The 24,655-nt window shown below is 43.1% G+C and overlaps 1 protein-coding gene across 2 annotated transcripts in view; it reads right to left on the bottom strand.

The window, feature by feature from the left end:
- Positions 1-24,655, bottom strand: part of rpap1 (RNA polymerase II associated protein 1) — a 187,923-nt gene that overhangs the window by 44,264 nt on the left and 119,004 nt on the right. For both annotated transcript variants that reach the window (XM_072265242.1, XM_072265252.1), the window contains 6 exons: positions 16,012-16,210; positions 13,558-13,667; positions 11,994-12,189; positions 4,293-4,439; positions 3,814-3,956; positions 1,821-2,610 (listed from right to left, as the gene is read on the bottom strand). In XM_072265242.1, the coding sequence (XP_072121343.1) occupies positions 1,821-2,610; positions 3,814-3,956; positions 4,293-4,439; positions 11,994-12,189; positions 13,558-13,667; positions 16,012-16,210 (1,585 nt within the window). The remainder of the gene's footprint in view (positions 1-1,820; positions 2,611-3,813; positions 3,957-4,292; positions 4,440-11,993; positions 12,190-13,557; positions 13,668-16,011; positions 16,211-24,655) is intronic.

The following is a 24,655-nucleotide window of genomic DNA, read 5'->3' as shown; positions in this document are numbered from 1 at the left end:
TTTCCTGTGGCAGAGAATTCCACAGATTCACCACTCTCTGTGTGAAGAAGTTTTTCCTCATCTCGGTCCTAAAAGGCTTCCCCCTTATCATTAAACTGTGACCCCGCGTTCTGGACTTCCCCAACATTGGGAACAATCTTCCTGCATCTAGCCCGTCCAATCCCTTTAGAATTTTATACGTTTCAATAAGATCCCCCCTCAATCTTCTAAATTCCGGCGAGTATAAGCCTAGTCGATCCAGTCTTTCCTCATATGAAAGTCCTGCCATTCCAGGAATCAATCTGGTGAACCTTCTTTGTACTCTCTCTATGGCAAGAATGTCTTTCCTCAGATTAGGGGACCAAAACTGCACACAATACTCTAGGTGTGGTCTCACCAAGGCCTTGTACAACTGCAGTGAAACCTCCCTGCTCCTGTACTCGAATCCTCTTGCTATGAATGCCAGCATACCATTCGCCTTTTTCACCGCCTGCTGTACCTGCATGCCCACTTTCAATGACCGGTGTACAGTGACACCTAGGTCTCGTTGCACCTCCCCGTTTCCTAATCGGCCACCATTCAGATAATAATCTGTTTTCCTGTTCTTGCCACCAAAGTGGATAACCTCACATTTATCCACATTAAATTGCATCTGCCATGAATTTGCCCACTCACCTAACCTATCCAAGTCACCCTGCATCCTCTTAGCATCCTCCTCACAGCTAACACTGCCGCCCAGCTTCGTGTCATCCGCAAACTTGGAGATGCTGCATTTAATTCCCTCGTCTAAGTCATTAATATATATTGTAAACAACTGGGGTCCCAGCACTGAGCCTTGCGGTACCCCACTAGTCACCACCTGCCATTCTGAAAAGGTCCCGTTTATTCCCACTCTTTGCTTCCTGTCTGCTAACCAATTCTCCATCCACATCAATACCTTACCCCCAATACCACGTGCTTTAAGTTTGCACACTAATCTCCTGTGTGGGACCTTGTCAAAAGCCTTTTGAAAATCCAAATATACCACATCCACTGGTTCTCCCCTATCCACTCTACTAGTTACATCCTCAAAAAATTCTATAATTACCCCTTGATCAAGGACTGCTTCTATCCCACAGTTATCAGACATCTGAATGGACCTCTTGTACGATAAGATGTATCTCACAATCTATCACAGTATGCTCTTGCATTTTATTGTTTCCCTGCACTGCATTTTCTCTGTAGCTTTTACACTTTATTCTGCATTGTTATTGTTTTACCTTGTTCTACCTCAATGCACAGTGCTTTGATCTTTATGAGCAGTATGCTTGACAAGCTTTTCACAATATCTTGGTACATGTGACAATAATAAGCTAATACTAATATCAGTAACACTATTTCCCTTTCCAGCAATGCTGCCTGACCTGCTGAATGATCCCAACATTTTCTGCTTTTATTTCAGATTTCCAGCACCTGCATTTTGTTTTATTTTATTTGACTGAGGAACAAATTATTGCCCAGTGAGGAGTCCACTGAAAATAAAAAAAGTATTTGTCACATGTATATCGAAACATACAGTGAAATGTGTCATCTGCACCAAATCATATCAGTGAGGATTGTGCTGGCCGCCAGCATAGCATGTCCAAAACCCACTAACCCTAACTTACGTCCTTGGACTGTGGGAGGAAACCGGAGTGCCCAAAGGAAATACACACAATCACGGACAGAACGTACGAACTCCTTACGGGCAGCAGTGAGAATCAAAACCTGATCTTATATTTGGCACTGTATAGTGTTGCACTAACCATTACGCTAACATGCCACACCCCCAACATTGAAATTGGTGTGAAGGCATCATATACCTGCTTCAGTGGCACCCCCAGTGCCCGCAACACGTTAACGTGCTCCCCAAAAACAGCCTGGCGCAGTTGGACGTCAAACTTCCTCTGCAGAGGCAGCAAGAGAAAGCAGCCAAAAAGCGGGTCACCAAACGAGACACTCTCAAACTGTTCAAGAAGGCTTATGTACAGGTCATGAAAGGAGGCTAGCCCTGGGAGGGTAGCACTGAGGTCCAGCGAGTCCAGCCTCTTCTGCTGACAGTAGATGATCAGGAGGGCGGATAGGTAGTCACGGATCGCCGGCTCCAGAAACAGGTTGCTGCCCGTGAGGAAGACACAGCAGAGTCGCACCAGCTTGGCAGCCAGAGGCAGTCCCTGCAATATGCCACCTCGCCAGGTCTCCAGCAATAGCACGCACTGGAGACTGCTGCTCACCATCTCTACCAGGTTCTCGGGAAGACAATCCACCATCTTGCCCTTCGTTTCCTCACGGTTCACACGGTCATACAAGTTGATCAGGGGCAGGAAGGCCCAATCAGATGGCAGGAGAGGACCAGCCATTTCCGGTAGTAGCACAGATTGGACCAGGTGGGTCCGGCCTGCGTAGGAGTGCTGGGACCGCAAGACAGAAGCCTGGAGGTGAGCAAAGTGAGAGAGGTAATGGGCACGGATGGTGGGGAGCTGGTTAAAGGCTTTGCACAGCAGCGTGCCACGGGTTGGGCTTGCACAAGTTCTCTCGGCAGCGTCCCCGTGGCATCCGAGCCTCAGGATGTTCGAAAGGTCTTCTGCTTCAGGGCCACCGGACGTGCCTTCCCTGTGAATGCAAAGAAACAAACCGCTGACAAACCGAACTGCCCACTCTTAATGCTAGCGTCCTATACAGCTAACACAGGCTGTGACAGGAAGCATTCTACACACAGCAATACACCCAAAACTTAGCAGGTCTGTGGAGGTGAATAATCCTGATTCTGATTCTAACACAGAACATTACAGCACAGTACAGGCCCTTTAGCCAACGATGTTGTGCCGACCTTTTAACCTACTCTAAGATCAATCTAACCCTTCCCTCCCACATTGCCTCCATTTTCCATTATGCGTGTGCCTACCTAAGAGTTTCCTAAGTGTTTCTGAGGTACTTGTTTTACCGCCACTCCTGGCACTGCATTTCATGCACCCAACACTATGCACATAAAACTTACCTCTAACATTCACCCTATACTTTCTTCCATCACCATAAAATTATGGCCCATTGTATTAGCCATTTCCACTCTGGGAATAAGTCTCTGGTTCTCCACTTTGTCTATGTCTCTTATCATCTTGTACACCTCTATCAAGTCACCCCTCTGATCCTGCTTCTCTCCAGAGAGGAGCTCTAGTTCACTCAACCCAACTTCATAAAAAATGCCCAGGCAGCATCCTGGTAAATCTCATCTCTAAAGCTTCCTTCCTATAATGATGTGACCAGAAATGAACACAACATTGTGGTCTAACCAGGGTTTTACTGAGCTGTAACATTATCTCAGGGACTTTGAACTCACTCCCCTGACTAATGAAGACCAACACATGATACGCCTTAACAATCCTATCAACTTGCACGGCAACTTTGAAGGGTTTATGGACACAAAGATCCCTCTGTTCCTCCACACTGCCAAGAATCCCTTCTTTAACCCTGTATTCTGGTTTCAAATATAACCTTCAAAAGTAAACCACTTCACACTTTTCCAGGTTGAACTCCATCTGCCACTTCTCAGCCCAGCTCTGCATCCTGTCAACATCCCACGAAAACCAACAATTCCTGATACTATCCAAAACTCCTCCAACCTTCATATCATCTGCAAACTTACTAACACACCCTCCACTTCCTCATCTAAGCAATTTATTAAAAAAACACAAACAGTGGAAGTCCTAAAACAGATCCTTACAGAACACCACTGGTCGTCCACCTCACGTTTGAACACCTAGCCCAAGTTCAGAAGCTGAATAGAAATTACTGACCACTTTGTGTTGCTGTACTCACGGTATCAAAGCCTGGTTAAAGGCCATCCCGGACAGGAGGTCGTAGGCTAAGAACTCACTTCCTGGCAGCAGCCGGCTCAGCAACATCAGGGCAACGTAGTGAAACAGTGGAGCCTGCTGGGCAACTTGAGGACTGACAGCAACCTGAAATCAATAAATAGCATAAGAATTCTATTTTCTGATTGATTCTTATCATTGTTATTGAAAGTAGGAGAGATAATGGGTAAAGGGAACTAGAGCACTGAACAGTCTGGGGACATGAGCCCAGGCAATCCGTGATTAAGAAAATGACAGGCAATGGGAGCCAGGCAAACATGGCACTCACCGAGTACTGAAACTACAGCGTACATATCATGGGCTCTGGTCCCTGCTTGGGGGTGGGAGGAGGGTAATCAAAACACTAGTTCCTGTACAGCAAACAAGCCCCGTGTCTGCAGCACCAGCGAAGCGGTGGACTTCCTACTGAAGAATGTCACTTACCGTCTTGGATGCCAGCTTAAGCACAGAATGCTGGAGGTGGAACTCGTGCCGCAGCAACCAGGCAGACCTGTGGTTTATTGGCGGGCTCCCCTTACAGCTGTGCACCAAGTAATCCCTCAAACCTTTGCTGTGCAGGATGGCCGAGCACTACAAACAGAGCAGGCAAAGGAAACAGGTGAACGTTGGTGTCAGGAACAAAGCTTGTCACTGCCTGTCAGGGCGCTCCACAAGAAGAGGGAGCTGTGAATCCCACTGAAACTGAGAACAGTCAGGCCCTTCTGCCCACTATATCAGTGCCAACTTAACTCACTCCATCTACCTGCATATAGTGCACATGTCTGTTCATGTGCCTCTTAAAGTTACCATACCACCTCCCTGGCAGCACTTTCTATACACCCTGCACTCTCAGTATAATATATGCCCCATACACCTCTTTTAAACCTGCCCCCTTTCACCTTAAAGCTATGCCCTTCTAGTATTGGGCACTCAGGTTGGGCACAGGAGTACATTCAGCCAGAGACTCATTCCACCGAGATGCAACAGAGAGCGTCATAGGAAGTCATTCCTGCCTGTGACCATCAAACTTTACAACTCCTCCCTTGGAGGGTCAGACACCCTGAGCCAATAGGCTGGTCCTGGACTTATTTCCTGGCATAATTTACATATTACTATTTAACTATTTATGTTTTTATTACTATTTAATTATTTATGGTGCAACTGTAGCAAAAACCAATTTCCCCCGGGATCCATAAAGTATGACTATGACTATTTGACATTACCACCCGAGGAAAAAGACTGCTAATGCCTCTCATAATTGTATATAATTCTATCCAGTTGCTCCTCAGTCTCCAACATTCCAGAGCAGAAAATACAAGTTTGTTCAACCTTTCGCAGCAAACTGTTTCCTTAATTCCCGATACCGTTCGTGTTTCCTAATTCTTTTACTAACATCTAAGGTTCTAGCCTCTTATCCTGGAATCCTTGCTCAACTTTTGAGGACAGGGAAGAATCCACGGGAACAGGATTAGGCCCTTAAACTTCCTTCTGCCATTTGGTGAGATGGAGGCAAATCTATGGGCTAACTCCAAACACTCATCTTTTCCTTTAATAACCTAGCTAAAGAAAAAGATACAATAAATCTGCTCGGATGTGGAAGGAGAAAAAGAGTTGTCTACAGACCAATTTCAATTACTGTATTGATGATACCATTGTACAGAGGGGAGATCTGTCATGTGTTGCCTCTTGATGCAAGTGCAATTAGTCACATTCACTAATAAGTGATACTTACTGATTAAGCATAGTAAATTTAGAATCAAAACTGAACTGTCAATAGATACAAAGATTTGAAGGACAAATTGTGAGAAGGGCAGGTATACAGTGGTGTGATAACTCAGGGTCAGGTCAACACATCACACTGGTGAGACCCAATACATCAAATCTTCTTTAGCAGACCTTTGGCTTGGCAGCTAAACACAGGGCAGAGAATGACTCAATCCATCATTTGTTGTGACAGTTTAGCTTCATTAGATGGGGCATTGAGTTCAAGAGTCAGGAAAATGTGTTTCATCTTTATATAACTCTGGTTAGGCCGCATGTGGAATGTTGAATTCAATTCTAGCCGACCCACTTTAGGAAGGATGTGGAGGCTTTGAGGAAAGTGCAAAAGAGATTTACTGGGGTGCTGCCTGGATTAGAGGACATGTGGTATAAATTCCTTGGTGTCCACATTTCCGAGGATCTCACCTGGTCCCTGAACTCCTCCATCTTGATCAAAAAGGCATAACAGCGCCTTTATTTCCTGCGGAGCATCAAGAAAGCTCACCTCTGTCCCAGGATACTGACGGACTTTTACCGCTGTACCATTGAGAGCATACTCACCAACTGCATCTGAGTGTGGTATGGCATTTGTCCCGTATCAGACCGCAAATCATTCCAGCGGGTGGTGAAAACTGCCCAGCGGATTATCGGCACCCGATTGCCCACCATTGAGAACATCTACCATAAACGCTGCCTGGGCAGGGCGAAAAGCATTATCAAGGATGCATCTCACCCTAACCCCCTAACCATGGACTTTTTACTCTCCTTCCATCTGGTAGGCACGACAGGAGCCTCCGCTCCCGCACCATCAGGCTCAGAAAGAGCTTCTTCCCTGAGGCTGTGACCCTGCTGAACCTCACATCACAGCGTTAAGCAGTACTGCACCCATATTGTACTGTCTCAGTACTTTTATATTTGTGTGCTGTAGCACTTACTTTTTATTCACAGTTATTTTGTAAATAACACTATGCTTTGCATTTCTGGTCAGATGCTAACTGCATTTCATTGGCTTTGTATCTGTACTCGGCACATTGATAATAAAGTTGAATCTAATCTAATCTAATAGGGAGAGGTTAGACAAACTTATTTTTTCCCCCTGTAGAGTGGTGAAGGCTGAGGGTCGACCTGACAGAAATGCATAAAACGTTAAGAAGCAGAGACAGACTAGACAACCAGAATCTTTCATCGCAGGGTCGAAATATCTAATACTAGAAGGCATGCAATTAAGGTGAGAGGGAGTAAGTTCAAAGGATCAGACTTAATTGTTATTTTCTTTGCAATTTAACAATTAATTGCCTGCTTGTATTTTATATGACTACTTATATACGTGTAACTGTTTAGCATGTTTCCTATTGGGCACATTATGGATACTCAGTTGTTCAGTGTGCCCCCTAGTGGTTACATTTGTATGATTTTGGGTAGTTCTGGAATCTTCTCTGGTGCAGCATTATCTGAATAGGGGTTACAAACTGACTGACTCCTATCTGTGAATTTGAATAGAATGTTCTTCATTTATGGAGTATAATGAGCCGACCACGAGGCTGTGCCATCATGTTCCTTTTGCTTCTTCTATCTCTTCTGCTACTAGCTTCTATCACTGCCCGTTTTCCAACTCTCTCTGTGCGATTAATGCTTAATAACACAATCGTGAAGCAACAAGTTTTGGGCCTCTATCCTGACTTCTGAAAGGACCTTGGATTAAAACATCAGACTCCAACAATATGTAGGGCTGGATTATGCTGCCAGGAGTAATAGTGGAGACGAATACAAATAAAAAAAATTCTACAGATCTGGCTCATTGGTGAGACTGGCAACTGGGAAGCTGCATGGCCTTGCTTGTTGTGCAAGCTGGGTCCTCGTGCTGCAGGGGGGACATGCCAGAGGTGCAACGAGAGAGAACAGAGGCACTGGAATCTGTACTAGGTTGGGGACTGGCTCTCCCGTCATAGCTGCTCCCCGGGTTCCTTCCCTGGAAGACAATTTGGATTGCCCTCATCTGCAGCTGCCCCAGTGCGGCATGGAGAACAGCTGCATGCTCGTTCTTGCAAAAACGTGGCTCCAGGACAACATCCCAAGCACCATCAACCTTCAGGTCTTGCCACTCAGGGACTTGTGCTAATACTATTTTGTGATAGTTTATGCTATCATAATTATATGTGCCATGTGCTGTGTGTGACATATGCACTGTGTTTTGTACCTTGGCCCCAGGGGAACGCTGTTTCATCTAGTTTTATGAAATGTGTATGGTTGAATGACAATTGAACTTGGAGTATGGTAGAGGCATTTAAGTAGCATGTGAATATGCAGAGAACAGAGGGTTATGCACATTGTGTAGACAAGAGAGATTAGTTTACTTAGGCATTTAATTAGCTTGGCACAATATCATGGGCGGAAAGAACTGCTCCTGTGCTGTACTGTTTTATGTTCTGAATTGGGACTCCCACTGCTAAATTGGCAGATTTTGCCTTTGATATTTTTGCAACTTGTTAACTGATTACCAACTCAAAGGACAACAGCTCAAATAAAAGCAGAAAATGTTGGAAACACGCAGCAGGTCCAGCAACATCTTTGGGAGGACCAGCAAATTTTACATTTCACATAGAAGACACCTCTCAGACCTGTCTTCAACCTGTAATGTAAACTCTTTCTCTCCATAGATGCTTTCTGGCCTGCTGAATGCTTCCAGCATTTTCTATTCTTGTTACTGATTTCCAGCATCTAGAGTTTGCATTTACCTAATGGATAGTGCAAATTTGCTTCCTTGCAAACTTAGGCCCACTATAATTATGCCCAAGAGTAAAACACTCTGATTCACCTGAAATCACCAGAGGTCACACTGTTTTCTTTCCTGAAAAAAAACTCTCATTCACCTAATATCACCAGAGGTCACACTGAGTTCTTTCCTGAAAGGTGCAGAGCTTAACCTGCCACCCCCATGATTTTAGTTGGTGTCTATAATCACCCCAAGGACCACTCTGTCAGCTAAATTCCTGCAGGGGGAATTAATAGCACAAAGAGAGGATTGAAGGTAGGTTTATTGCCTTTTCCTCATGATTATTCATGTTGCTGGATAATATCGATGTGTTACACATCTTTGTGTCGTGATAATGATATTCAGGAAGCTAGATGTCACTGTCTATTGCGATCACTTCCTCTCTCCAATGCACACACAAGGTGCACTCAGACCATATCTGTGATGACAGCAAGTACTACAGCCACCATAACAGGACTACAACATCAATAACTTCCATTTATATAGCACCTTAAAAGGTATTAACACCTTTAAAGGTGTCAAAATGGTTGTTGTGATGCATCTAGTGTGGTAGTATGGTGGGTAGTGCTTGTCGCTCTCCTTTTCAGCTTCCGCCACTGGCTAGCAGTCTCGCGAACAGGAGGGCTGAACGTGTAAGTCTCTCCCTGACAGTACATAGACTCTCCAACAGCAAGCCTCATCGCTGGTGACACACAGAAACTGAACTCCTTCCGGAGTCAGGCTGAACTACAGAGGATGGGGAGGAGGTCTGGTCCCTGCACATATAGCACGTAGGCCCACCATTATGTGGACACGCCCTGGTGCACATGAACCAGATCCCCAGCTATGGGTAAATAGCCCCACTGCCTTGTGGGCAGCCTCTGGAGACACGAAGGCTACCAGAGTAAACCCAGACAGCAAATCCAGAGTGGAGACCCTAAGGTGGCTGGGCATCATTGAACATCCTTCCAGCAGCTCCTACATATTGGTTCATAAGTTTTCCTTTGGTTAACACTGGAGAGGCCCAGAGGGGGAACTTGACGACTGGGTATCTCAGGATCTCCATACATTCCGCCCAGGCTTGTGATGATGATCATCATCGCTCATTGACCTTCGAGACAGACAGATGCCAACCAAAATTATTAAAGCTTTTCTATGGAAAGAGGCGGTTACCTAGGTTCTCCCTATGTTGCGAGCGTCCAACTTCTGTACAGCCCGTATACACAGCATTTGGGAGACTGGCAGGATGAACTTGCTGGATTCTCAGGGCTACTGTGTAACAACTCAGTGCACAGACACATTCCTATTTTGAGAACTGTCCAGGTCATATGATACATCAGCAACCCAAAATGCCAAATCTATTTCCCTCCCCACAAATGCTGCCCAACGAGCTGAGTACTTTCAGAGTTTTTATCTCTCCCACAGAGCGGCACAGTTTGTCAAGCCACTGTCCCACAGCTCCAACAACCTTGATTCAATTGTGACCTTGGTGTGCAGAGTCTACACGTTCTCCCTGTAACCAGGTATTCCAGCTTCCATCCGCATCCCAAAGACATGGAGGTTAATTGTCCTATGTAACTTGCCCCTAGTGTGTCAGTTTTTTTAAAGTCTGTCTTGAGCCTTGGGGCCCATCAGGCTGGCGTTTATGCCAGTTTCTGTGCCGTGAAGCGACTGAGAGTACGAGACTGCCCCCTAACCCCCCCAGATAGGACGCCAGTCTATCGCGAGGTTAACCCCCAGCATTTTTGCCGGTACCCATTCTCAGCTGGGTGGACTGGAGCATTGTGTGGTTGAGTGCCTTGCTCAAAAGGGATCAGTGCTGGGTCCATTGTTATTTGTCATCTATATCAATGATCTGGATGATAATGTGGTAAATTGGATCAGCAAGTTTGCTGATGATACAAAGATTGGAGGTGTAGTAGACAGTGAGGAAGGTTTTCAGAGCCTGCAGAGGGACTTGGACCAGCTGGAAAAATGGGCTGAAAAATGGCAGATGGAGTTTAATACTGACAAGTGTGAGGTATTGCACGTTGGAAGGACAAACCAACGTAGAACATACAGGGTTAATGGTAAGGCACCGAGGAGTGCAGTAGAACAGAGGGATCTGGGAATACAGATACAAAATTCCCTAAAAGTGTCATCACAGGTAGATAGGGTCGTAAAGAGAGCTTTTGGTACATTGGCCTTTATTAATCGAAGTATTGAGTATAAGAGCTGGAATGTTATGATGAGGTTGTATAAGGCATTGGTGAGGCCGAATCTGGAGTATTGTGTTCAGTTTTGTTCACCAAATTACAGGAAGGATATAAATAAGGTTGAAAGAGTGCAAAGATGTTGCCGGGACTTGAGAAACTCAGTTACAGAGAAAGGTTGAATAGGTTAGGACTTTATTCCCTGGAGCGTAGAAGAATGAGGGGAGATTTGATAGAGGTATATAAAATTATGATGGGTATAGATAGAGTGAATGCAAGCAGGCTTTTTCCACTGAGGCAAGGGGAGAAAAAAACCAGAGGACATGGGTTAAGGATGAGGGGGGAAAAGTTTAAAGGGAACATTGGGGGGGCTTCTTCACACAGAGAGTGGTGGGCGTATGGAATGAGCTGCCAGACGAGGTGGTAAATGTGGGTTCTTTTTTAACATTTAAGAATAAATTGGACAGATGCATGGATGGGAGGTGTATGGAGGGATATGGTCCATGTGCAGGTCAGTGGGACTAGGCAGAAAATGGCTCGGCACAGCCAAGAAGGGCCAAAGGGCCTGTTTCTGTGCTGTAGTTTCTATGGTTCTATGGTACACGCTGCCTCGGCCGAGGCTCGAACCCACGACCTTCAGATCGCTAGTCCAACGCCCCAAACCACTTGGCCACGTGTCAGTAACCAGTAGTATTTAGGAAGAACTGATGCGAATGTGGGGAGAATAAAGCTGGAGCAACACATACAAGATGCTGGAGGAATTCAGCATGTCAGGCAGGATCTAGGGAAAGGAATAAACAGTCAATGTTTTGGGCTGAGACCCTTTACTCCATCTTTCTGTAGGTGCTGCCTGACTTGCTGAGTTTTTCCAGCAATTTTTATGAATTATTCTGGAAGTCCAGCATCTGCAGAATCTCCTGTGTTTCACAATAAAGATGGATTGGTGTAGAATTAGTGTAAATGGGTATTTAATGGTCAACACAGGCTCTTGGGATGGAAGGGCCTTTCCATGCTGTATAGTCATAGTCATACTTTATTGATCCCAGGGGGAAATTGGTTTTTGTTACAGTTGCACCATAAATACTAAATAGTAATAGAACCATAAATAGTTAAATAGTAATATGTAAATTATGAAATAAGTCCGGGACCAGCCTATCGGCTCAGGGAATGACCTTATAACCAATTCCCTCCTCTCAACTGAGACCAGCAAGAGCCGCACATCCAATGATCAAACTTCTTGGTAACAAATTCCTCAATCATGAGAAGAGGCACAGCGTGTAGGTGCAGAAACAGCTTAAATCTCTAAAACCAATGAGGAGAGCTAGAAGCCCTACATTACTCCACAAAAGAGAGACATCCACAAACTCATCCTGCCCATTCTGCAAAGAATAAATTCTTTCCTCCTGCTTTAAAGACTGAAATGATGCAAAAATGCCTTACCTTTTCTGCCAAGCCTTTGTGCAGAACACAGACGGTGTCCAGTAAATAAAACAATGCAATCAGGAACACAAAAGGGGATTTGGATCCTGTCAGGCTGAGGTGCTGCATTTCTCCAACACAGCCCAGTGACACAAGGCTACGGACAGTCTCTGGACCTGGATAGCAGGACTTAGGGTTACACAGGGCTGAATAAGATCTGAGGAGAGACAACAGCATGAAAAGAAATGGAAGAAGTTTGTGTACATGATTTCTACTAGTGCAGGGAAGCATTTGCACATTAGCAACCTCAAAATATTGAAGGAAAATTAAGCTGAATCTGATGGCAAAGGTAAACCAAGACAGTCAGAGAATTAGCATCGATCACAGCCATTGAGAAGCAACATCTTTTAACCACCTCTTTTGCCACTAAGGTCTCAGAATCTGATCACTATTTGCTGGTCCCTCCATCTTAACCTACAGTAATGGGCAATCCTATCAGATGTGCCAGACTCTGCAAAACTCATCATTCATTTCTGCAACACTGGCTTTTCCACCACATCAGGATTGCAGTTCAGAGGGAGATCACAAAATATAATCACATCAGCCCTACACCAGTCACTCACAAGCCAGAGCCACTCAATAAAATCATTTATTCATATTTGCCCTTAACTCTCACAAACATCTTGGGCACTTTGAATCATGAAGCTCAACCAGCATCTTAATTGAGATATCTGAGAAGAATTAACTTGGACCCTTGGAACTTGGAGTTGACTGCCTTCAACAAACCTGGAGAATCACTTCTTAAAGGAGGTCCCCTCCGAGGACAGCATTATCCAATACAACCATATAGCAAACAACAGGAATTCTGCAGATGCTGGAAATTCAAGCAACACACATCAAAGTTGCTGGTGAACGCAGCAGGCCAGGCAGCATCTCTAGGAAGAGGTGCAGTCATCCTGACGAAGGGTCTCGGCCTGAAACGTCGACTGCACCTCTTCCTAGAGATGCTGCCTGGCCTGCTGTGTTCACCAGCAACTTTGATGTGTGTTGCAACCATATAGCAGCTTTCTTTGCAGTACGCTGGAGCTGTTCTACATCAAGTTATTTGTTACGAACGATAAATACACCTATACTTGTCTCAAACAAAAAAATTATTCACTAGCCATTCACTGGGATAGTGAATCTTTCTTACAATGGAGTTTTGGATCAAAAAATTCTGAAGACAAAAGATACCCCTGCTCCATTATCCAATGCCCCAGATATTAACTGCTAACTGGACCACAGATGGGAGCTCCTACATCCAACCATGAATCCTATATAGGTTGCTCTGCTGAATCAGTAGAGCTACTGAACAAAATAACCTACTGACTGCAGAAATGCAGGGCATTACTATAGCTCGAAATACATAAACAGATATACGATGAAAACCCAGGGACTGAAGGCAAGGACCATGACCGATGTTATTTTGCTATCAAACTGGCTCTAAGAAACAAAAGAGTTTCAATCCTCTTTGAAATTACACACTCACAATTACTGTACACATGCACATGCAATTTGCAGCTTCAGTAAACAGGGGTCTGCTTACCTGAGGTCCACAAACATCTTCTCTAATGTAGGCTGATTAAGTAGGGGAGACAAGGATTCCATCCAAAACTGCTCCAATTCTACTAAGCACTCAACAGGTCTATACGAAGGCTGCATCAAAGTCAAGGGAAATTAGTTTTAGAGGGATGTGGTCAGGGGAAATGGCTGCATGCCAGAGCAACACACATCATAAATTAGTGAATAAAAGATGTAAACAAGTAGATATTCAGAACTGAAAGTAGGAAATGCCAGAAAACACTCAGCAGCATCTGTCAAAAGAGAAAACGGATTAATGTTTTAAATCAAAGACCTTTCATCAAATCTGGGAGAGTGCACAAGTTAGTTTTTAGTTGCAAAGAAGGAATGGGAAGAACAGAGACTACCTTTGATATGTGCAGTCACATTTACTATGAGGAAAAGAAACTAAGCCATCTGGTTGATAGATTATAATAAGGGCATATGGAATGAATTCAAAGACATTCAAGATATCTTGACATGCAACTGTCTGCTCACTGCAAGATCCAGCTGAACCAGAGCTCTTGGATCTGAAACCTTATTTCAGAATTTAGTTCAGTCAAGTGGGAAGTGATGCATTTTAGACCGTTAACAAGACATACACAATAAATGACTGGGCTCAGGGATTGCTGTAGAATAGAGATATCTAGGTCTATGTAGGTTGGAGGAAGCAGTGTATGGAGTACAGGAGTTGGGATATTGTGTTACAACATGTACAAAGTGTTGGCTGTACCCACCTGGAGTATCTTGTGCAGTTCTAATTGCCATGCAATAGGAAAGATGTGATTAAGCTAGATAAGGTGCAGAACAGGTTCACAAGGATATTGCTTGGGCTAGAGTGCTTGAGTTATAAGGAGAGATTGGATAGGTTGGCATTGCTTGCCCTGAAGCAAAGGAGACTCAAGAGAGACCTCACAGAAGTTTATGAAATTATGCAAAGATAGGGTAGATACTCAGTCTTTTTCCCCAGGTTAAGGGTTCTAAAAATAGAGGGGAGAGGATTAAGGTGAGACATTTTTTTGGGACCACTCTCTCCGTGATTCCCTTGTCTATTTGTCCCACCCCACTGATCTTCCTCCTGGCACTTATCCGTGCAAGTGGAACAAGTGTTACACGTCCTCCCTCACCACCATTCAGAGCCACAAATATTCCTTCCAGGTGAGACAACACTTCACCTGCAACTCAGTCAGTGTCACCTACTATATCTGGTGTTCCCAGTGTAGCTACTTCTATATCAGTGAGATCCAATGTAAATTGGGGAAGCACTTTGAGAAGTACCCTTGGTACATCCACAACAGGAAGGATTTCCCAGTGGGGTAGCCAACCATTTTAAATCCACTTCCCATTCCCATTCTGACATGTCACTTCATAGCCCTCTACTGCCATGATGAGGCCTCTCTCAGGTTGGAGGAGCAACACCACATATTCTGACTCCACACTGATGGCATGAACATAGATTTCTCCAATCAGGTAATTTCACCCCCTCCCCTTTCTGTTCCCCATTCTGGCTCCCCTCTTACCCTTTCTCTTCTCATCTGTCTATCACCTCCCTCTGGTGCCCTCTTTCTTCCCTGTCTCCCATGGTCCATCTCCTCTCCTATCAGATTTCTCCTCTAGCCCTTTACCTCTTCCATCTATCTTTCTCACTTCATCCCTCAACCCACCTACCTACTTTCCTCCTCACCTGGCTTCACCTAACACCCTCTAGTCAGTACTCCTCCCCCTCCCCCCACTTTCTTCTTCTTCCGGTTGCATTCCCCTTCCTTTCCAGTCCTAATGAAGGACCATGGCCTGAAACGACTACTCTTTATTCATCTTTCTACATGCTGCCTGACCTGCTGAGTTCCTCCAGCATTTTTATGTGTGTTGCTGAGAAATTGGGGGACGTATTTTTTCCACACAAAAGTTAGCGGCAAACACAGGTACAATTGCAGCATTAAAAAAAAACATTTGGACAAGTACATGGACAGGAAAGATCAAGAGACCAGATACAGACAACGAGACTAGTTTACAGACGAGTTGGACCAGAGGGCCTGTTTCTGTGCTACATAAATCCATGAATGATCAAATTACAAATAACTCAATAAAATGAAGAGCTGGAAATAAAATTATTCTGAAGTGATAAAAATAAGCAGCTGGCTCCTATAGGGCCATTTAGACTGGAGACGTGTGATGGAATATCAGTTGTAATAAGCCACTGCAAATTCACCATTAAAGTGAGAGGTAAAATCTGAGGAGAGTGCACTGCAATGTTGAGGGGAATAAAATGGCATTAGACCAGAATTAGCGCAATAGGATGTTTGATGATTGTCATGGACTTGCTGGGCAGAAGAACCTGCTTCCAAACTACAACACTAGGTTGCATCATTTGACAGGAATTAACAGTTGCATAAATGTGCAATGACAAGGTGCAAGATAAGGTGCTAGGGTTTAATGTTACCTGTTGGCTGAGTTTGCTGTAGTATGTCGCAAGGTAGATGATATACGTTGAAGTTAGCTGTCTCACTCTATTCCAAGTCGATGGACAGCTGAGCTCCTTAAAGCATCTTTTGACAAAGCCTTCCAGAAGTGGCTTGATACCTTCCACATGGCTCCAGTCTAATGGCGGAGGGGGAATGTGTCCCTCCTGGTCCCCAGAACTAAGGGAAGGGAACAGAGAAGTTACCAACTGCTCTGCTTTGTTAGGCAGAGAGTACATTTGAGAAAAGGGAGCTCTGCAGGCTTTCCTACTTGAATAGTTGGCACCTGCAGATTGATCTCAGTCTAAATACGGCCAGGACCAGAAAGAGAAAAGAAATGCAAGCATACAGAAACATGGAATAACACAGTACTGGTGTTGTGCCAGCTCTTTGAAACAACTGTCCAATTCGTCCCACTGTCCTGTTCTTTCCTAAAGGATCTGTACCTTCCTTGTACGTTGATCCGATGTCCATACTGAAAGTTATTACAACAACTGTATCTACTGGTTTGGATAAGTTAGATAAAATGTTGTTTCCATGCCGAATAACTTCACCATTCTATCGCAGCCTGTGGATTCCAGATCATAATGTTGTGTAAAAATAAAAATTCTCTTCTTCCATCAATTATTAAATCTGTGGATACTTCCCCATCCACCAATATAAAGTTTCTCCTTAGTTATCTGACCAAAACCCTTCATTTACACAGAAACTTTCATCTTCATATCTCACAGAGCACTAGCAATTAATGAAGTTCTTCTAAAGGAGGTTATTGATAATGTAGCAGTGAATCAGTAAGAACACAAAATTTAGGAGGGGCTAGGCCACTCACCCTCTGCCACAGGTCCCCCACCTGCTGCATTATCAATAACTAGCTTTAGAAGAACTTCCTTAATTGCACCCTGCTAGTCAGTAGATCAGGTCTGATTTGCCCCAAAGCTCATCTTCTGTGCCATTTCCCAATTTCCTGTTCCTTTAAAAAGGCCTCAATTTTCTCTTCAAATATTTCCAATGATCTAGTCTCAAAACCCTCAAAGGTAGAGAATTCTAGAGAGCTACACACTATCCTCCCAGCAACACAATGTTCATAACCAGATAGCACAAAGTCAATATAGTGAGGATAGAAATCTGAAATAAACACAGAAAATTATGCAAGAATTCAATTCGTTAGACAGTACTTATGGAAAGAGCCAAATGTTACCTCAAACATTAAACTTTCAAACATAAACTAGATAATACTGTAAATAATCAGCAAATCAGGCACTTATGTGGAAACAGAAAGTTCAAATACCTCCTCCCTCCACAGATAATGAGCATTTTCAACATTTCCTATTTTATAACTAAATTACATTTTCTATTGACTGACACTGGTTGAAGGATAAACGTTGGTCAAGACACTTGGAAAAATGCCACTCTACTTCTTCAGAGTACCACTGTGACAGTTTTTACATTCAGTTGTCTAAAGAGACATCTCCGATGGTACAATGTTCTTTTAGTGTTCTGCACTAGGGTTGTGTGTCGAGAGATTTTTTTTTGCTAAACTCTGATAACTTTAGTTCCCTGAAAATGGTGCCACAAGTAGAGAGTGCAGTAAACAAAGTGCCTGGCATGCTGGCCTTCACCAGTAAAAGAACTAGTTATGGAAATTGGGACATTATGTTGCAGCTGCAAAAGACACTGGTAAGACAGCAAGCAGAGATTGTGTACAGGTTTGGTTATTTTGTTATAGGTAAACTGGAAAGAATACAATGAAAATTTACAATAATATTGTAAGGACACAAGGGCCCAAGTTATATACAGAAGTTGGGAGGCATTATTCCCTTACAGCATAGGAGACTGAGGGGTGAACTTATAAAAGTGTACAGCATGAATGGGCTCAGTCCTTTTCCCATGGAAACTGAATCAAAACACTAGAATGCCCAAGTCTGGTTAAGAGGTGAAAGATTTAAAAGGGATCCAATTGGCAAATTTTTCACAAAGAGGATGTGAGCTATATGAAGTGAGCTGCCAAAGGAAGTGGTTGATGATGCAGGTGTAATAACAACTTTTAAGAGACATTTGGACGTCTATGTGGATAGGGAAGGTTTTGAGGGATGTAGGCCAATCACAGGCAAATGGGACTAGTTTAGACAGACATCCTCATCGGCCTGGACAAGTTGGTCCATAGGGCCTCTCCCATGTTATCTTCCTTTTTTGACAGGACCGAACATATTGCTGTGGACACAACTGCAACTAAGTACAGTGGCCAGCATGAGTCGTTCAGTGGATTGTAAATTACAGCAAGCGTTGCCTCATTACAATGTGCAGCTGTGGTAACCACGGCAACTGCCAGTCACAAGCTCCAAGAATCCATGAGGGAATTGCTGCAGTGTGAGCCACCAAAGCCCAGCCTGTGTTTCAATGTTGTTTTAATGATAGACGAATATGTTCTCTGCCTTCACCAACAATTCCATTACTGACATTTAATCAGTACCTCTGAGCCTCCTGTATTTCACTTGAATAAAATGGAGTGTCCATCACAATTGCAATCACTGACTGAAAGGCCATCGGTTCTGAATGAAAGCTATCAAAAATACAAAGCATTAATTCAGAACTGCTTTGGTGTGGGAAACAAAATCAACCCTTGTTTTTTGTGTATGACAGTCACCTAGCAACAGTCATCAATTCTGACTCAGCTGCCCCTCCTCCTCTCTACACTCTAGTCTCCCAGCATCAGTCTGCAATCACTCTCAGCTGCCCTGGAGTATCACAATATACTGAGCATCAGAATGGTACAAGATTAGGTATCAATTCCAATCATTACACTGTTACAGCTTCTTCACATCACACTGCCAAAGTCATAGTGCGCTTTAATGGCGGAGGGTGATTCCACCAAATGCAACAATAGAATTAAAGGGAAGGGTGAAGGAGAGGCTTTCAAAAATTACACAGAATTTAGAGCATTCATTCCAACATGCCTATGCTTTGGTTCCAAATGCACTTCTTCTAATCTTCTAATCTATTAGTTAGAATTAGTGTTTGTGGAGAAAAATGTTACTAAGCCTACATACAAAGTTAGGAAATCATGGTGGGACTAATATTCACAGCTGTGTACACTTCAGTGTAAGGAGTATTGTAGGAAAGGCAGATGAGCTTAAGACATGGATCAGCACGTGGAATTATGACACTGTAGCCATTGGTAACAATGGTTACAATTGTAAGGTATGACTACGTTAATAGGACTACATTATAGACCACTTAATAGTCGGCGGGATTTAGAGAAACAAATTTGTAGAGAGAACTGATATTTGCAAGAAACATAAGGTTGTGATAGTGGATGATTTTAACTTTCCACATATTGACTGGAACTCCCATACTGTAAAAGGGCTAGAGGGGAAAGAGTTTGTTAAACGTGTCCAGGGAAGTTTTAGTTGGTACATAGAAGTCCTAACTAGAGAGCATGCAATGCTTGACACCCTATTAAGGAATGAGACAGAGCAGATGACAGAAGTTTGTGTAGGGGAACACTTTGCATCTAGTGATCATAGTGCCATCAGTTTCAAAATAATTATGGAAAAGGATAGGTCTGTCTGGTCCTCAGGTTGAGATTCTAAACTGGAGAAAGGCCAATTTTGATGGTATCAGAAAGGATCTGGCAAATGTGAATTGGGAATGGTTATCTTCTGGCAAAGGTGCACTTGGTAAATGGAAGGCATTCAAAAGTGAAAATTTGAAAGTACAGAGTTTGTATGCTCCTGTCAGAATAAAAGGCGAGGATAACAGGATTAGGGAACCTTAGTTCTTGAGAGATATTGAGGCTTTGGTTAAGAAAAAGGAGGCGCATAGCAGGTATAGATAGGCAGGCAGAAACAAATGAGATGCTCGAGGAGTATAAGAAATGGAAGAGAACTCTTAAGAAGGAAATCAGGAGGGTTAAAAGAAGACATGAGATTGCTCTAGCAGACGAAGTGAAGGAGAATCCTAAGGATTTCAACAGATAGGTTAAAAGCAAAAGGATAGCAAAGGACAAAATTGGTTCTCAGGAGGATCAGACCAGTAATCTATGCATGGAGCCGAAAGAGATGAGGGTGATGTTTTTTCCCATCTGTGCTTACTTGGGAAATGGACACAGAGTTTATAGATGAGAGGCAATGTAGCAGCGAGGTCATGGACCCTATAGATTACAGAGGAGGAGATGTTTGCTGTCTTGAGGCAAATTAGATTGGAGAAATCCCCAGGGTCTGACAAGGTGTTCTCTTGGATCCCGTGGGAGGCTGGCGCAGAAATTGCAGAGGGCCTAGCAGAGATACCTAAAATATCCTTAGCCACGGGAGAGGTGCATCTGACTATAAACTTGACTTTGATGACCCTATCTAGCTGTTGAGCTACCTCCAAGGATCTTTGAACTTATACACTAGAGTCCTTTTGTTCCTCAATACTACCTCAAGCCCAACCATATATGGCATATGTTCTAACTTTAGCAGACCTCCAAAATACATTACTTCATACTTAACAGAATTAAATTCCATTTATTGATTTGAATGAGATTGTAGGTGACATGGGTATCAAGATTGTGGATGACACCTAAATTGGTATTCACAGTAGAGAAGGCTGTCTAAGGTTACAAAAGGATCAAGATCAATTAGGAAAAGTGGACAAAGGAAAGGCAGATGGGATTTAACTTGGGCAAGTACAAAATGGTGCATTTCGGGAATTTAACAAGTCCTGGATATCCACAGTGAATGACAGAGCCCTGGAAGACATTGTGGAACAGAGAGATCTCAGGATACAAATACATAGTTCCCTGAACATGATAAGATACGTAGTGAAGAAATTGTATGGAATGCTTGCCTTATCAGACCAGCACTGTGCAAAGGAGCTGGGATGTCACATTGTAGCTACAGTACTGTGCAAAAAGTCTTAAGACACATATAAATAGCTAGGGTGCCTAAGATCTTTGCACAGTACTGTAGGAACTTTATGCACTTCACTGTACTGCTACCGCAAAAAAAAAACAAATTTCATGACATATGTGAGTGATGATAAACCTAATTCTGACATGGGTCTCTATTGTGGACTGAGATTAGGAAGGGGGTAGGGAGAGACAAGTACAGAGAGACATTCTGTAATGATCAATAAACCAGTTGTACGGAATCAAACCACCTTGCCTGGTGTCTCAGAGCACCAATGCCACACCCTGCTTGGCACTCCTTCTCTGCCACCAGTCCCACACCCCTCCTGTAGCACTCCACCATTGTCATTCCCAACATCCTTTGCTCCCACTAGATTTACACCTCATTCTCTGCGCCATGTTGTTAAATACAGTACTGTGCTAAAGTCTTCGGCACCCTGCAATACATATGTGCCTGAGACATTTGCACAGTACTGTATATAGGACGTAGCTGAAAGCACACCTGGAATACAGTGTACAGTTCTGGTTGTCAAACTATGGAAAGGATGTATATAAGGTAAAGAGGATCTGGAAAAGATTTACAACGACACTGTGGAGACCGGAAGGCTTGAATTATAAGGAGAGACCAGATAGGCCGGAACTGTTTTCCCTGGAGCAAAGCAAGCTGAATGGTGATCTTATAGAGGCTTATTGAATCAGGAAGGGCATAGATAACATGGATAGCAACAGCCTTTTTCCAACGGTAGGCATCTAAAACTAGAGGGCATAGGTTTAAAATGAGAGGATAAAGCTTTTCTGCACAGAGGGTGATGGGTATATGGAAGTAACTGTCAAAGGAAGTGGTAGAAGTAGGTATGCTACAGTATTAATAGGAAAGGTTTACAAAATGCAGACAGGTGGGGCTAGCTGAGGAAGGCACCCTGGTCAGCAGGGATGAAATTGTATGCTATATAACTCTTCACCACGAGTTAATCTCTGTTATGTTGGTTGGGAAATAAAGCAAGTCTAGATTAAGGACCAATGACTATTCAGGTATTTCCTACACCACTGCAATCCCTTTTGTTGTTCACAGATAGATTTATATAATCACTAATTTAACCATGCCTAACTTGTATCTGAATTCCATTCAAGTCAGTTCTCACTTAATCAGGTATCAGCCTGTCCTGGCCCAATCAAGTTGATATCATGGCCAAGAAAATTCACCAACACCTTTGCTTTGTCAGAAGACTAAATAAATTCAACACATCCCTATCGATTCTTACCAACTTTTATTGATGCACCATAAAAAGCATTCTGTCTGGATGCATAACAGCTGGTTTGGCAACTGCTGTGCACACGACCACAAGTAACTGCAGAGAGCACGTACTTTATTTACATACAGTCTATATAACAGTTATTTATACATTGCGTTTTATAGGATTGCTTTTATATTCATATTTACGTGTTTTTTAAATTGTGGTCTTTATGCTTATTGTGTTTTTATGCTGTATCGGATCCAGAGTAACAATTATTTTGCTCTACACCTGCGTACTGAGGAATGACAATAAATCATCTCGAATCTTGAGAATTACAGACAGTACTCAGGACAACACAGAAACAATCCTCCCTCTATGGACTCTGTCTATACTTCTCACTGCCTCAATAAAGCAGCCAATGTCATCAAAGACTCCACTCATCCCAGATATTCTCTCCTCACTCCTCTCATCAGAAATCCTGAAAACACCTATCACCAAGCTCAAGGACAGCTTCTATCCCACAATAAACAGTAAAGTGCACAATCATAATGGGGTAGATTGTGAGGCCAAGAGTCTATGTTATCAGAGCCTTGAGTGGACCTCTTATCTGATAACATACACTCTTGGCCTCACAATCTACCTCATTATGTTTGTGCACTTTACTGTTTACCTGCACTGAACATTTTTGGTAGCTTGTGAACTTTATTCTGCATTGTTATTGTTTTACCTTATTCTAGCTCAATGCACTGTGTCATAATTTGGTCTGTATAGAGTATGCCGGAGAAGCTTGTCATTGTACCTCAGTATATGTGACAATAACAAACTAATACCAATAAAACAATAGAAAGCAGTGTGTCTATGAGTACTGCAAAGGTACAATGAAAAGGACAATGTGAAACACATTACAAAGCATCAAACATCTTCCACAAAAGTTACATTACTTTTGTTACTGATTGTGCACTATAATCCAAAGATATTTCTCAACAGCTGAGCAATTACTCTGATTAAACGTTCTCCAACCAGCAAGAGAGAATATTAACCCTGGAGCTCCAGCCTGTAGGTAGGTGATGTGTGTGTGAACATAAAGAGAGAAGGGGTATTCTTGGAGTAATTACACTCCACTAGAAGTCAGATGAACAGCTGCAGGATACCCAGAAATTGTCTGAACTCACTTCAGTCTTAGACAGGGAACAGAAACAGGTCTTTCAGCACATCAAGTGCACATCATCCATGTGATATGCATTTTTACAAAAATCATACAATCCAAACACATTTTCTTTTCAGTAAATTACCATAAACTCGTTCCTCAGCATCTTCCTCACCTGCCTCCCACACACCACCCCCACCTCCCATTCCCTCCAATCCTAATGCAAGTTACAATTTACAATTAACCTACCAACCTGCAAACTTTTAGATCACAAGAGAAGACTGGAACATCTGGAGGAAACCCACATGAACATACAAGCCCTACATAAACAGTACCTGAGGTCAGGATCAATGTCATGTGAGGGCTGTGAAGTGTTGGAGTTCCATTCTTGCACATACAAACTTTTATCAGCCACCATTCTAAATACTCAGTTGCTTAGTGCCCCTAGCTAATTTTCTCCTCTCAACAACACTACAGTTTAATAACCATAAAATATTTAATTAACCCTCAAGTTCAATGTTTCTGGATACATTCCAAATTTCCATTGCACTTTGTATCATTAAACTGCTTACTCTTATATTAAAATTTATACTCAGTAGCCAATTTATTAGGTACATCTGCTTTTTAATGAAAACATCTAATCAGCCAATCACATGGCAGCAATACGATGCACAAAAGCATGCAGACATGGTCAACAGATTCAGTTGTTCAGACCAAACATCAGGATGGAGAAGAAATGTGATCTAAGTAACTTTGACCATGGAATGATTGTTGGTGCCAGATGGGGTGATTTGAGTATCTCAGAAAGTGCTGATCTCCTGGGGTTTTCACACACACCAGTCTCTAGAGTTTACAGAGTAAGGTGTGAAAAACACAAAAAAAATCCAGTGAGCAGCAATTCTGAAGGCAAAAACCCCTTATTAATGAGAGAGGTCACAGGAGAATGGCTAGACAGACTCAAACTGACAGGAAGGCAACAGTAACCAATTTGGACACTCCTTAGCCTTCTATAACCATGAGAAAGTAAGCTTAATCTATTGAACTTTGTTGTCAGCACTTCATTCTTTCAGTTCTGATATCATGCTGCAGCTCCTCAAAGCTTGCAACACTTTGTTCTCCAGCCCAGACTTCAGGAGGAGGAAGCTGGAGGTCCGTGAGCCTGTCCTCATAGGCAGATCAAAGGTGGACAGGGTCAGCAACTTTAAATTCCTCTGTTATCATTTCAGAGGACCTATCCTGGGCCTAGCATGCAAGTACAATTATAAAGGAAGCAAGGAGCACCTCTACTTCCTTATAAGCTTGTGAAGATTTCGACAAATGTCTACAGATGTGTGGTAGAGAGTATATTGACTGGT

This window comes from Mobula birostris, chromosome 1, assembly GCF_030028105.1.
Source record: "Mobula birostris isolate sMobBir1 chromosome 1, sMobBir1.hap1, whole genome shotgun sequence".
Classification (NCBI taxonomy): Eukaryota; Metazoa; Chordata; class Chondrichthyes; order Myliobatiformes; family Myliobatidae; genus Mobula; species Mobula birostris.
The sequence above is the reverse complement of the archived record's forward strand: the minus strand, read 5'-3'. Positions and strand labels throughout refer to the sequence as shown.